Raw genomic sequence first — 13,430 nt, 5'->3', positions numbered from 1 at the left:
GGGGGCCTAATAAATTCCTCTCCTTTTCAAGAAGATACATCCGTATTAATTTTCCTGAGAAACACTCAACAGTTTTGCTAAATTCCCACCTCTGCCCATAATTAAGCCATTTGGATCACACCCCATTAATATCCCTTCATATGTATATATTATTCACAATTTAACGTACGTATTATTGTAATGTACAATTTTCAACCTCATAAATATAATGATTTATCAATTTGTGTATCCCCATGAAATCATCCATCATCCCAAACGTTCACAAGCATCTCATGTGTCTTCAAAAGAAGAATTTAGAGATTGTAACAGTAAGCTTTAAGGATACATACGAGGCAATGTTTTTTAAACGTACACAAAACAGTTTTGGTGTGAAGGGGTGTTTTTTTTTTTTTTTTTGTGAATAGCTTTATGCAAATAAATTTTACTTTAGCAAAATCATTATTCAGCTGATCAAACCAGTTAACAAGTTTGTCGTTATTCTAAATTTTTGTTAGTTGTAATTATCATGTGTATTATGTGTGTATATATGTATATCTATTATGAGGAAAGGACGTTCAAATTTTAAAAATTTGAATATGTAAACCCTAACGTTTTAAAAAAAAGATACATAAAATTACTTCTAATTTAATTTGCTCTTTTTACCGAATTAAATCTTACCATGGTGTGGATATCGAAAAATAGATTTGATGTTATGTTGTATATGATAAATTATATTAGATGCATGTGTCAACAAAAATGAGAGATTGTTTTCTTTATGTGTCGAAAAGATAAAATGGCTATTTCCTATCCTATACATTTGAACAATTAATAAACGAAGACAAGACTCAAGAGTGATGGCAATTTGAGTTGCCATATCAAAGAAATGGGAATTAACACCTAGGTCTCTATTTCATATATATATTTTTTAATACTGGTTACACATTAAATAACTGCATTACACATATATTTATAACTGTTATTATAACATACATTACACTGATATTTATAATTAGATATATATAATTGGGACTTACATTATTACATTAAATTTTATAGAGTACATGTTCAGACAAATAATTCTTACAAATGATAGATGTCTTTACTCTATTCACATTGCACAAGGAGACAGACTTTTAAATATTTTTAGCCTCATAATACTTTTGTGAGGGCTTGATATCTATTTCATATATAGATATGTATAATAAGGAGATTTGAAATGTCTAGTTTTAGGACCAATTTTATAAAAAAGAGCAATAGCATGTCCCTTATTGAATTATTAGATTAAGAAATAATATTTCTAACCGTCTCCTTCTTCAGAGGTTGAAATGAAACGAAGCATTTTTTATCCCCTCCCTTCTTCTGCTGCAGCATGGGGTATTATTATATAATTTGGAAATATAAATAAATAACAAACAAAAAAAAAGTCAAAAAAAGAAAAAAAAGGCCAAAAAAAAAAGGTAGTTACTGATAGTGAAGAGTCCGCGCGCAGTGGAGTGGCACAGTATGCTGTAGGCCAGGCTTTCCACCTCCATCTTCCTTTAGCGATTTTCCATAAATAAGAATCATTAACATTTATCATTTTATCATTTTATCATTTTTTATTTAATTATTTCTCTCTCTGTTCTGTGTCACAGTGTCTACATTTCTATATTTCATACTGCGACTCTCCACACACTTACCAAGAAACTCACCACTCACCACCACCGTTTGTAACTTCTGTTTCAGCTTGAAAGATTCTTGTTTTTGGTTCTGGGTTTGTTTTGTTTTTGGTTCTGGGTTTGTTTTGTTTTGTGTCCTGTTGGACGTGTTATGATCAAGAATGGGAACTGAAGAGGAGGAGAAACATGTGCCTGATGAGGAACATGATGTGGGTTCAAGCCAGAATAATAATAATAACAATAACAATAATACTGATAAAGCAGCTGGTCCAGTTCACAAGGTTCGTGCTTTAGCTTCTCTGCTAATCTCCCCTTTTCTGTAATGCCTTTACTTGAATTTAGTGTATCTCAGCTTCATTTTTCATCTCCATAAATCATTTTATTGGAAAGTTTCAAACTTTTTGATGATGTATATTATGTGGATAATTTTGAGATGAACTAGAATGAGTGAGTTATTTGGTTACTTGTAATTTTTCTTGAAACACGTCTTAATTCCTCTGCAGCCTATGTTACTGTGTGATTGCTGAATGTAACCAATAATTTGGAAATATTGAATCCCTGCCTCTGAATTTGAATTTAACGTAAACCATATTTGGTAATAAGAAGTGAATTAGAGTTCAGAGGATGATTATTAACGAAGTATTCCTAAATCCTTGATCACGAATTACTCGATTGCTATAGGACCAAGTTAAGGCTACAAGCTGGGTTGATAGAAGAAATTATTATGTGCCTCCTCTTTGCACATGATCCTGCTCACTTCATAATCTAATTGTGCCATGGTTCAATTTTTCAGGCTGAAGACCCAATGGGAATCACTGAAGAAACCAGTAATTTACAACATTGGAAGCGGAGAAATCTCTTCTTAGAGATACCCTCAAGAACGCTGGCAGTTTCCTCACAGGATTCTGTCATAGTGAGGATGCCCCCTACGCCTAGTCCCACTCCAACTCCCAGGAGGGTAAATTTCAACTTGACGCCTTGTTCTGCAGATGCGAGAATGAATGGTTCCCCTGGTCCTTCGTCATCCAGAGCCAAGTCATCCATAAAAGGTTTCTTGCCAAAGCTAAATTTCAAGTATCGAAATACTAACTTAGATGTTGAGAAGGCTGCCAACCAAGCTGCGGAAACTTCATGCGCAACACCAAGAGATAAGCCCTTAATATCAAGGTCACTGTCGCTAACAAAAATATTTACTCCTAGGATAAAGAGAACATCATCGCTGCCTGTAACTCCAATTGTGCAATCCAACCTAGATTCTGCAGGCAGTGGAAGCTTTGGTGGTTCTTCAAATTCAAGTGTAAGTTTCTGCACTTGTCGTCCTCGATACCTTCTCTAATTAATTTATTGATGGAATGGGCTTTCTGCCTGCATGGTTGCAAACAGCCAGGAGCTGGGGAGTTCAGTCACTAGCTGTTATTCTTAATGCATACCTATGTTAACTTAGAAACAATTTCTCTTTCCTATTTTATCCTCTTCTCTAATTTTTATTCTTTGCCAAGTATAAATGTGAAATCTTTAACATACAAGGATCTTAGCTTTTTTTTTTTTTTTAATTTTTTTCAATTTTTATCTATGTTTTGAATTTCTTTTTGCAGAGAAAAGGAGCCCTGAAGCAGATATCTCGCTCACTTTCAGTTCCTTTGAATAGAAAAGAAGGAAGCATAAGGAGAATGGATTCGTTTTTCCGAGTAATTGCTGCAACTCCTCGAGTAAAGGAAGGAGAAGAGATTTCGAACACATCTCAGATAGTAGATACCGGTAAATTTTTGGTTTTAACATCATAGGGCACTCTTGTCTGTAATCCTTCTACTGAACTAAATATGCAAAGCAGTTTGTATAACTTTGCATTGAGGTTTCATTCTAATTGCTGGAGACCGACAACTAGAAGAAAGTTATAAAGTCATGTTTCTATTCAAATATTTCATTTTCATTTCTCTGTTCTCGCAACATCCAGGCTCAACATATTTATGTATAGACATTTATATCCTGTGATTTCTTAATCATCGTTCCCCCTTTCCCCTCAGTTTGCTGAACATGTAAGCGGTTATCAGCAATGTCTTATCACATTCTCCCATTTCAGAAAACAATGATGCTGATGGTGAAGACATACCTGAGGAAGAAGCTGTTTGTAGAATTTGCCTGGTTGAACTTTGTGAAGGAGGTGAAACCTTCAAAATGGAATGCAGCTGCAAGGGTGAACTTGCTCTGGCCCATAAAGAATGTGCCATTAAATGGTTTACCATGAAAGGTAACAAGACATGTGATGTGTGCAAACAAGAGGTTCAGAACCTACCAGTCACTCTTTTACGGATCCAGAGTACTCGATTTCGAAATGGAGCAAGAGACCAACTGTCGGATCTCAATGGATACAGGTACATGATTATTGACATTGATTTTTATGTTTAAATTAGATTCACAATATTTGATTACTGAACTATCAAGGGCAAAGAAATGGAAATTTGAAGTTCATGCATTCGGGAAAATGTGATTTCTTTGGAACTGTAGTTTTGATGCTATGCAGGCAGATCTTCATACAATGTTATTATTACTAGAGATTTTGAGTTAAACACACCAATCGTGGATTGCTGTTAAAATGTTATTTTATTTGATACATAGTGTAGATATGGATTTGGTAATGATGTCGATCACAGATATGAACTCTTCATTAGAAGTGTTCAAGCTTAAGTGATACGAGGCTCTGGTTTTTGACTTGAAAAAATACAAGATTAGCTTCCTACCTTCATTTTTACGATGCTATCCACCATGTCGTAACTACTATGTCTTATGTAGCTGTGCTTAATTGAGTTCCGTGCAGCCTTAAGTCCAGTGAAATTTTTGTGAGAAATCTGTAATTCGTGTTTGTTATCTCTGTATTGTTACTTGTTCAGATATTTATCATATTATGATCTCAATTATCAAAGTAATTAATTGCTTTAGAACTTATCAGTTGAAATCTTGTGGGTAGGGTTTGGCAGGAAGTGCCTGTGCTCGTTATTGTCAGCATGCTTGCCTATTTTTGTTTTCTTGAACAGCTTCTGGTAAGATATTCGTCCTCATTCAAATCAGTGACAATGTCCATTATATTTCCTTGTTAACATATCCGTTTGTTTGCAGGTTGCAAAAATGGGAACTGGAGCAATTGCCATATCTCTTCCATTTTCTTGTGTACTAGGTCTCCTTGCATCGATGACTTCATCAACCATGGGTAGGTTGGCAAAGAATCTTATGGTATATAATTGAGATGACTGAATATCATGTAAAGATATTGTTTGCAAAAGTCGTAGATTATAGAATGGAATACGAGGACAAGTGGTGCATGCCTAGAACGCCAATTCTGTACTGAGCAGCTATATCAATTTTCAGAAAAATAAATTTGATTTCATATTACCATATAAATTTAAACAAATCCCTCAACCCTGGCATAATTGGAATTCGAACCCACACCTCTTGTATCACCTTAAGAGTTTTCTCCAGCTGAACTAATCAACACTTACATTGATTGATATAATAATTCTTGTTTATTATTTGTATCCAAGATTTTCTGACTCAAATCCTTGAACTTGTTCAGTGAAAAGAAGATTTGTCTGGGTTTATGCATCATTTCAGTTTGCTTTGGTGGTTCTCTTCGCTCACATATTTTATTCCTTGGTAAGCATTATGCAATTTTTTTTTTTTATACCTAAAATAAGTGAGGTGCTCCGAAACTCAAATGGTTGTGGAGCCTTTTAGTCAGTTAATGATAGGATGACTAGAGAAGATAATACTTCGTTGACATAACTCTCAGAAACAAAATTTTTTTCTGAAGCTAATATTAATTTGTATCTTGCAGGTTGGGGTTCAAGCAGTTCTATCTATACTCCTTGCAACATTTGCTGGGTTTGGAGTTGCCATGAGTGGCAGCTCTATTCTTGTTGAGTTCTTGAGATGGAAACAAAGATGGGAAGCTCGGTCAAATCAGCAACATCCAGTTCTATTCCCAGCTCCATTACAGACAGCTCATCGTGATCGGCACCAAGCTGATGTGGAAAATCCAGAAACTTTTAGTGGGGGTTGAGTTATTGTCTATTTGGTTTATGCCAAACTGAAAAGCGCTATGCATAAATTTATCTTGTCTCTAAGATAAGCATTTCTTACACCTTGTAAAATATAATGCCTTATAGATGTTAAGAGCTTCTCTCATTTTGCCAAATGATTAGAGTATTAATATGTGACTAAGCTGAAAGCCCCAGAAATGGAAGCTTTTTCAGTTTCACAGGGATTTTATTTTTTGTAGTTCTTGTATGGTTGTTTATGCTGGTAATTAGCCATTAACAAATAGCATAATCCGAGTTTACAGCACAGAAACCATTTTGGATTTATTATTTCTCCAATTTTTTTTTCAATTTATTGGCAACCCGGGGGGTTTGAAACAGACTTAAAAGAAGCCTCTAATGAATTTTAAATATAAGAAAATCCATCAAATTTAATCAAAATATACGTGGAGACGCATCTCTGGCAGTTGGCAATTTGGCATTGCGGTAGAGTTCCTTAATTGTGAGTAGTTTTCATGAACGTGAGAAGCACATGGTGGCAAAATGAGTATTTATCACTTACCACCCTTGATGTTTTTGGTATTATCAATTATATATCATGTATCATTTTAATTTTTAAGTACCTACCCTCTTGATGTTAACACAGACACAGTTAGTGTCATTTAACAGCATAATTAAACAAATTAAAACCACAATAAAATACTAAATAAAATCTAACTCAGCTTTTGAATCCAATTATCTGACTTAATTATAAATAAATAAGACAACACTCATTAGGTGCAAGTTCGATTCGGGCTTCTTTTTTCATTTTTCTCATTAAAAAAAAAAAAAATTGGGTTGTCGTACTGCGAAATTAATCGACTGGCTGACAGCAGAGGAGGTATATAAGTATATAACTATTAAATGAACCGTTTTGATAACTCTAACAAACATAAGGGTGATTGGTGATAAATACCATCCTTTTCAAGTAGAATATAGGGCACATGTTACACAAAACAGTGCGAGAGCGTCATCCGGGGGAAGGGGGACTTAACTAACTGCAACTTCTGAGCAAGAAGCGAAGCAGAGTACTGCTATGAGTTTCTCGATAAGAATTGCAGAGAAACTTCCTCTTCTTAGCAGTCGTGTTTCTCTCATAGGTGCTCTTTAATCACAATCGTCAGTAATCAGAATCTCTTACTCGCTCTATTATTTTTTGCGTTACACGACCTGAAACTCATATCTCAACCGAACCGAGTTGCTGTTTACACTGTTTGGAGCTGGGTTTACTTCAAGTTTCAATCTTGATACTAAAGTTATTTTAATTTTTGCATATATTGAAGTGAGTTTTGATGGTTATTTAACATTTTTAGGTGTGCCCAAGTTGCGGTTTGTTTTATTCTTGCATTTGAATAGGAGATTCCCAAAGAAAATGGCGTTCAGTTTGGAGAATGGTCAAGTTAGTGTTGAAAATAAGGCGGGTTTGGTTCGTCCTGCAACTGAAGCTCATGCCGAAGAGGCAATTCAAGCTCTGAAAACTGGCAAAGTTATTGCGGTTCCCACGGATACACTTTATGGATTCGCATGTGATGCTTGGTACCACCATTTAATTCTTTTCTTTCTCTTTCGGCTGTAATTTATTTTGCTTGATTGTCATAAGCATTTTTTGTCGTTTATTTTGGTTGTTGAATGTCTTTAATTTGAGAACATTGCATTACAAAAGATTTCAAATAAATGACAAAAAATGAAATGTCAGGATGTAAGATGATTTGGGATGTAAAGAGTAGTTTTTGAATCAACTGGAATTACAAATTCATTGAGATTGTATATAAATGCATTTATGGAGTCATATAGTATAATTAATTGCAATGGTTGAATCATGTTGATATTTCATTGTTCTGTATCTCCTGTGCTATTTCACTCAGCCTTGCATCCTCTATGTAGATTTTAAGCCCAGCTAATGGATAAGATTGGTAGGTTAAATTGATTGCCAAGTTATGCCTTCTTTATTTGATTTCTTCCTTATAATAGGAATTCAGATGGTAGATTTTGTTCCACGGTCTATGTAATTAAGATGTTGAAGTGGCTAGATGAGTAATTCTTAGATAGATTGAACTCAGACTTATCTTAGATAGATTAGAAACCCTGTTTTGATGAAACAACCATCCTACCTGAGTAATTTGGCAGAACTTTCTAAGAGAGTCTACTGGTTGAGTATTTCTCTAAGAAGTGTTACATCTGCAGAAGGAAAGGTTGAAGACGGCGAAGGGAGTTTATATAAGAATAAGATTTTCAAAAACTCGGAGGCCCCTGTAGTAAATATAATTAATAAAGCAAAAGTCAGTGTATTGTGAAGTTTTAGAATTTTGTGGCCGGTTTAAATTTGGTAGTTGTAGTCACCAGATTAAGAGAGTAAGATTTCACTTTCCTTTCATTTGATCATAATTGCAGTTCTTTGGAAGCAGTTAATCGAATTTACGAGATTAAAGGACGTAAACACACAAGCCCTCTTGCAATCTGTGTTGGGGATGTATCAGACATTAATCGCTTTGCTGTAACAGATCATTTGCCTCATGGCTTGCTCGATTCTCTGCTTCCAGGGCCTGTTACAGTCGTATTAAGTCGAGGTCAGTAACTGTTGTGTGTATCTTTGCAACCAAAAATAATAATAATAATTAAAAAAATAAAATGTTGGTACTTTATTAGGTATGCTATCAGGTATAAGAAAGATCTTTTTAATGTATTGCCAAAAAGTGTAAGTTTGCCTTCACCAATCTGTATCCATTCCTATATATGTCTAGTTGTATTTCAGCTGTTAAATTGAATTTTAATACTCCATGTTAGACATGGGCAGATCGCTCATTGGATCACCCATGATAGGCTGACCTGACACAAGATGTGATGGTAGTTATCCCACTTACAACGTGTCAGAGAGGTTTTGGGGAAGTGCCTCCCCACTCTCTCTCTACTTTTGGTTAAGAGGAGAAGTTGGTGAGAAGTGGTTCTTTGGAAGCCTAACTTCTCTCCATCTTGCTATCATCTCTAATAATTCACATAAAATTGAACAAGCGGAGAATACAACATTGTAGAAAGCGCAAAAGCAGATGGCAATTGGCAAAGAACAAATACAAAGAGTTTTTAAGAACTTCAAAAGGATTTAGTCTGGCCATGTAGCAATTGTTTGGGTTCTTCTGCTGTGAATCGAGGAAGCTTCAGGATTACATGATAGCTTCCCAACCAATTATGAATACGGATTCAACCTTGGTAAATCCTTTAGCTTTCGCTTTGAATTCTACAATTATGGATTCAGATACTTGAATTTGAAATCATGAGCAAGTCACGATTTCTAACATTGGTATTAAAGCCAGACTATAGTTGAACCCTTTTGAATTTGATAGAAGATCGTTAAAGCATGTTTTATTGCATTTCAAATTTGATGATGGTAATTGATTCCTTGAATGTTAGGCTGTGATTTAATAGCTTTTATAGCATCATTATATGCATAATGTTTGTGAAAATTTCTGTGCATCAATTCGGTATAGAGAGTTAGAAAAAGTGAATTTTAGAATATAAAACTCGTAGTCGTTTAAGGCATATAACTTTTAGTACAGTTAATCGTTTACTACAATCTTGGTACCATTAGAAAGAACTTTCCTACAATATATCATATGTATAATTTGGACTTAAGTAGAAAGAAAAATAACCATTCGAAGTTTTTTAGTCGCAGATTGGGATTTGTAAATTTTTTGGCGGAGATGTGAACAGTGCCTGTGAGCTACTCACTCTAGGGGTATTTGAGCTTTACATCCTTCACTGGTTGCAAATCCATGATTGCTTTTGAACTTAGGAAAAAATTTAGAGTATGATGGTGGTGGGATTTTTCTGCGCCCATATGAGAAATTGATAGACAGAAAAGAATTAATAGCCATAGTTAAGAAAGGTTTATTTGAGAATCAATTTTTTTTTTTTCTGGTTTCTAAGATGGAATTGGCTAATATTTTTAAGAACCTTTTGAGTTACGTCATCGTCCAGGCCTTGTGTGGGTGTGGAATCACCACAATTAGACTCCAAATTTTGTCCTGATGGTGGTCTCAGATTTGCATTGGTGAAGGAAATGAAGCTCAAGTGCCCCCTAAAACGAGCTGTGCCCATGAGCACTGTCCATCGTCATCATAAAAATTCTGGAAACCTTAATCTGTAACCAGAAAACTTCGACCGGCCATATCTGTCTCTATATAATTCCAAATTGCACATATACGTAATTCCAAATTACACATGTAGTATCTCGAAATGAAAGCTCTTTCTAATGGTACAAAGATCATACCAGATGATTAACTATACCAAAAACTATGTCCCTTGGAAGGCTTTGAGTTTCACATTTTAGGGTTCATGTTTTCTAACTCTGCGGCCGAATTTACGCACATAAATTTCTAAGAACATTCGGCATATGTTGGAGCTATATAACATATAAAATCAAGGCTTTAACATCCATGGAATCAAAGCACACCATCATCAAATTTCTAAAGCTGTGCTTTAATGAAATTAAAACAACCCTAAACTGGCTCTAATATCAATGTCAAAGATTATTGCATATTGATAATTCAAATTTGAGAATCCGAATCCCATATTTGTTGTATGCGACTTAGAAGTAGAAGAATCTATGAAGGTTGAATCACCGTTGATGGTTGGTTAGAAAGCGATCACAAGTTTGGAAAAGCTTTTGTGCCCTTGGCAATACCATGTTTTCTGCTTTTTCAATTTTACTTGAATAATTGGACATCGAGCAAGAGGGAGAGAAATCAGGCTTCATCAAGAACCACTCCTCATCAACCTCTCCTCTTTTAACTTAGCTTCACTTTCCCAAGAAGCCCTCTTCCACCACACCACAACCCCCCCCATAAAAAAAAAAGGAGTCCTTACATGTTATTTAACTTGTAAGTGGGATAACTACTCTAGGCAGTAATTATCTCACATCTTGGTCGGGTCAGCCCTTGTCTAACACTATCTGGTATGGAAACATCATTTTAATAATATATTGTCAAAAAGAGTAATTTCCCTTTCATCAATCTTTGTCCATTGCTTTCTACACATGTCTAGTTAAATTGAATTTTGTGTGGTGTGAAAGTAGATATCTGGTATTTCTGCAGGCGAGTCAAGTAACCTTGAGAAGTCCTTGAATCCTGGATTGGAAAGTATAGGTGTCCGAGTGCCCGATTCCAACTTTGTCAGGGTTATTACCCGCGGTTTGGAAAGTGCATTGGCTCTCACAAGTGCAAATCTAACTGGACTGCCAAGTAGTGTTTGCGTCAAAGATTTTGAGAACTTATGGGAACACTGTGCATGCGTTTATGATGGTGGAGTGCTTCCATCAGGTCGTGCGGGATCAACAGTTGTGGATCTCACCAGGCTAGGAAAGTTCAAGATTCTTCGACCTGGAAGGTAAGCATCCAATTGAGTTGCATATGTTTATAATATGTGAACGTCCAAATCGCGTGAAAAGAAAACAGAATTGGATGCTTTTGGTCTTAAAAGTCATCAACAAAGTGATGATCTGCTAGCTCAATAGTATGTGCATTGGTTGAAGCCTTGTGTTGGCATCATATTTGCACTCAAAATGGAATTTCATGTGGACAGTACACATTTGTTATTCATCTAATGGAAATACTGTACTTGCTATCATTTCAAGTAGGTAGGAATAGGATCCATATTATTGTTATTATTATTTAAATTCACTCTTATGTACTTGTTCCAGCGCCAAGGAAGAGACAACTGCCATTCTTGAAAAGCATTCCCTGGTAGAAGAGCCGGCTGCTGGGTAAGAAAGCGGCTGCAAAAAAGCCTCGGCGTTACAGATTTATTCTATTATGCTGGGCAAGAACAGGTTTTGCTTCAAGACTAAAGGCCAAGTGGAAGTCGAAGTGAAATTAAATCTAGTTCCGGCATGGTTCAATTAAAATTCTTCCAAATTTTTTGTGAGAAAATCATGAATATGTTACTTAGTCGATTTGACTTCAATATTTGATAAGATTTTTTATTATAATTATTATTATTATTAATAAATGATGGAATGATAATTCCTATGTAATGTCACAACACAACCCCATGCGCAAAAATGTGTGTGGTAGGTTCTTGACTTTGTCAAATTCAAAAGCGAAGGCCGTGATGTGCACTATAACTTCGATAAGAAAAACGTGTTAAAACAACACATTAGTCCAATTTAGCACACCCAACGAATTCCCAGTTTTGATATTTGAAGTTGCGGGCTCTCAGGATTGTGTGGATAATGTGATATGATACCAACATTATTAGTTAGTATTATAGACGTCCATATTCATAACCCTTGTGGATTGCACGTTGTTATGTTTTTAAAAATTAATAAGAAAGCGGAGTTTGCCCAAAATGGTCCGGCACGTCAACGTTCATGCGATAAAAGCCAGCAATGGTGAGCTTGGATGGTCAAGTCAAGACCAACGGTATAAATAATTTATATAAAATTAAATTCCCAAAAGGTCCCTTATCTTCTTGCATAATACGGAGTTAGTTAGCTATGTGGCATCAAGCGCCTCAGACCAAGGCGAGTGATGTTACGCACCAATCACCAAGGAGGCAGTGTGCCGTTCGCGAGTGGCCGGGGACCAGATGGGTTTTTACTAAAGGCGGCCAGCTAGGCAGCTATCTCGCACCTACCTTCCACGAGACTTAGCGCGTGAACGAGAAACGCGTGATATGGGCTTTCATACTAAGTGGGGTAGGTGGAGTTTCTCAAAACGGTTCATCAAAAGATTTCTAAATTCATGAGACTCCCGCTTCACTCGAGCGTTGAGTTTGTGCTCTTCTTGGTTGCAAGTTTTGCATCGAAGCCCTTGTAAAATATACAAATTCAATGCATCAAATAAGTTTTGTAAATTGTTGATATTCCGTGGTTGGCGCGCAGGTTCGGGAATCGGTAGGTAGCCTCTCTTGAATTGAAATTCTTGTGCGACATCATTAGTATTTGAATAATATATTTTATGTCAGTGGGACCATAGAAAATAGGATATGAATTGTAATTTAATATTTATCAGGTCCGTTTTTTAATATTTTAAGAGTTGGGGTTTGATCTCGACGTATTATAGTTAAAATCTAATATGAAAATATATTCCCCAAAAAATAAAAAAAATTACTCAAATAATGATTAATATATGTAAGGAGACTCAAAATCTTAACTTTAATCATGAGGTGAGAATGTATCCTATTAGATTAATTAGTAAATTTTATAGTTATGACTTATTAAAACGTATTTTGTAAGCTTAATTTAAAAATAAAACTACTACAAAATCATTTAACAAAAGCACAAATGCACAATGACAAAATATTTGTCACCTCAATTTCAAGACAACTAAAAATTTTAATTTAGAATAACTTTGAATTAACAACCACCACGCGTCAATATAAAAAATCCCCAAATGTCAAAGAAAAAATAGTTGTATATCAAACAAATTCAATGAAGTATTGAAGTAATTAAATACTGATTAATTGACATTAGTTGCCGTCTGTGTTGAATCATTTTCATTTAAATATTATTGAACTAGATAGATTTTTTTTTAATTTTTTAAAAAAAATTAGTCAGCTCAAAAGCTTTTACATCTCGTCAAACAAGTTCTGCGCCCGCCACTGTCACACAGTTTGAAGTACCTGCCGAGTAAAAAATAATTAAAAAAAGGGGAAACGATAAATATTCTAAAAGATGGGGGGGCAGCCTGCAGGATCAATTCCGCATGCATGGACAAAAGGAGATGCATTT

General features: G+C 35.2%; 2 protein-coding genes across 3 annotated transcripts; both read left to right on the top strand.

Annotated features, from left to right (window-relative positions):
• Positions 1 to 1,428: 1,428 nt before the first annotated feature.
• LOC18034018 lies at positions 1,429 to 5,968 on the top strand. The gene is made up of 8 exons (XM_006424525.2): positions 1,429 to 1,918; positions 2,431 to 2,934; positions 3,233 to 3,395; positions 3,718 to 4,009; positions 4,603 to 4,675; positions 4,752 to 4,842; positions 5,206 to 5,285; positions 5,467 to 5,968. The coding sequence occupies exons 1-8, from the start codon at positions 1,799 to 1,801 to the stop codon at positions 5,689 to 5,691; spliced, it is 1,548 nt and encodes a 515-aa protein (XP_006424588.1). The 5' UTR covers positions 1,429 to 1,798; the 3' UTR covers positions 5,692 to 5,968.
• A 713-nt stretch (positions 5,969 to 6,681) lies between these two features.
• Positions 6,682 to 11,687, top strand: LOC18034664 (yrdC domain-containing protein, mitochondrial). Of its 2 annotated transcripts, none has more exons than XM_024179098.1 (5): positions 6,682 to 6,807; positions 7,021 to 7,243; positions 8,099 to 8,274; positions 10,795 to 11,086; positions 11,400 to 11,687. In XM_024179098.1, exons 1-5 carry the CDS (start codon positions 6,744 to 6,746, stop codon positions 11,464 to 11,466), a joined length of 822 nt encoding a protein of 273 aa, XP_024034866.1. In that variant the 5' UTR covers positions 6,682 to 6,743; the 3' UTR covers positions 11,467 to 11,687. The 2 variants fall into 2 exon arrangements, with proteins under 2 accessions (XP_024034866.1, XP_006424587.1); XM_006424524.2 differs by having other exon boundaries at positions 6,682 to 6,826.
• The last annotated feature ends 1,743 nt before the right edge of the window (positions 11,688 to 13,430 follow it).

The sequence above is a fragment of the Citrus clementina genome, unplaced genomic scaffold (genome assembly GCF_000493195.1).
Source record: "Citrus clementina cultivar Clemenules unplaced genomic scaffold, Citrus_clementina_v1.0 scaffold_8, whole genome shotgun sequence".
Classification (NCBI taxonomy): domain Eukaryota; kingdom Viridiplantae; phylum Streptophyta; class Magnoliopsida; order Sapindales; family Rutaceae; genus Citrus; species Citrus x clementina.
The sequence above is the reverse complement of the archived record's forward strand: the minus strand, read 5'-3'. Positions and strand labels throughout refer to the sequence as shown.

Excerpts from the sequence above, each read along its gene's own strand:
- LOC18034018 (XM_006424525.2), top strand. The coding sequence starts at position 1,799 with ATGGGAACTGAAGAGGAGGAGAAACATGTGCCTGATGAGGAACATGAT. Across the intron at positions 4,676-4,751 it reads GTTTTCTTGAACAGCTTCTG|GTTGCAAAAATGGGAACTGG; the intron begins GTAAGATATTCG and ends GTTTGTTTGCAG. Across the intron at positions 4,843-5,205 it reads GATGACTTCATCAACCATGG|TGAAAAGAAGATTTGTCTGG; the intron begins GTAGGTTGGCAA and ends GAACTTGTTCAG.
- LOC18034664 (XM_024179098.1), top strand. The coding sequence starts at position 6,744 with ATGAGTTTCTCGATAAGAATTGCAGAGAAACTTCCTCTTCTTAGCAGT. Across the intron at positions 6,808-7,020 it reads CAGTCGTGTTTCTCTCATAG|GTGTGCCCAAGTTGCGGTTT; the intron begins GTGCTCTTTAAT and ends TAACATTTTTAG. Across the intron at positions 11,087-11,399 it reads AAGATTCTTCGACCTGGAAG|CGCCAAGGAAGAGACAACTG; the intron begins GTAAGCATCCAA and ends TACTTGTTCCAG.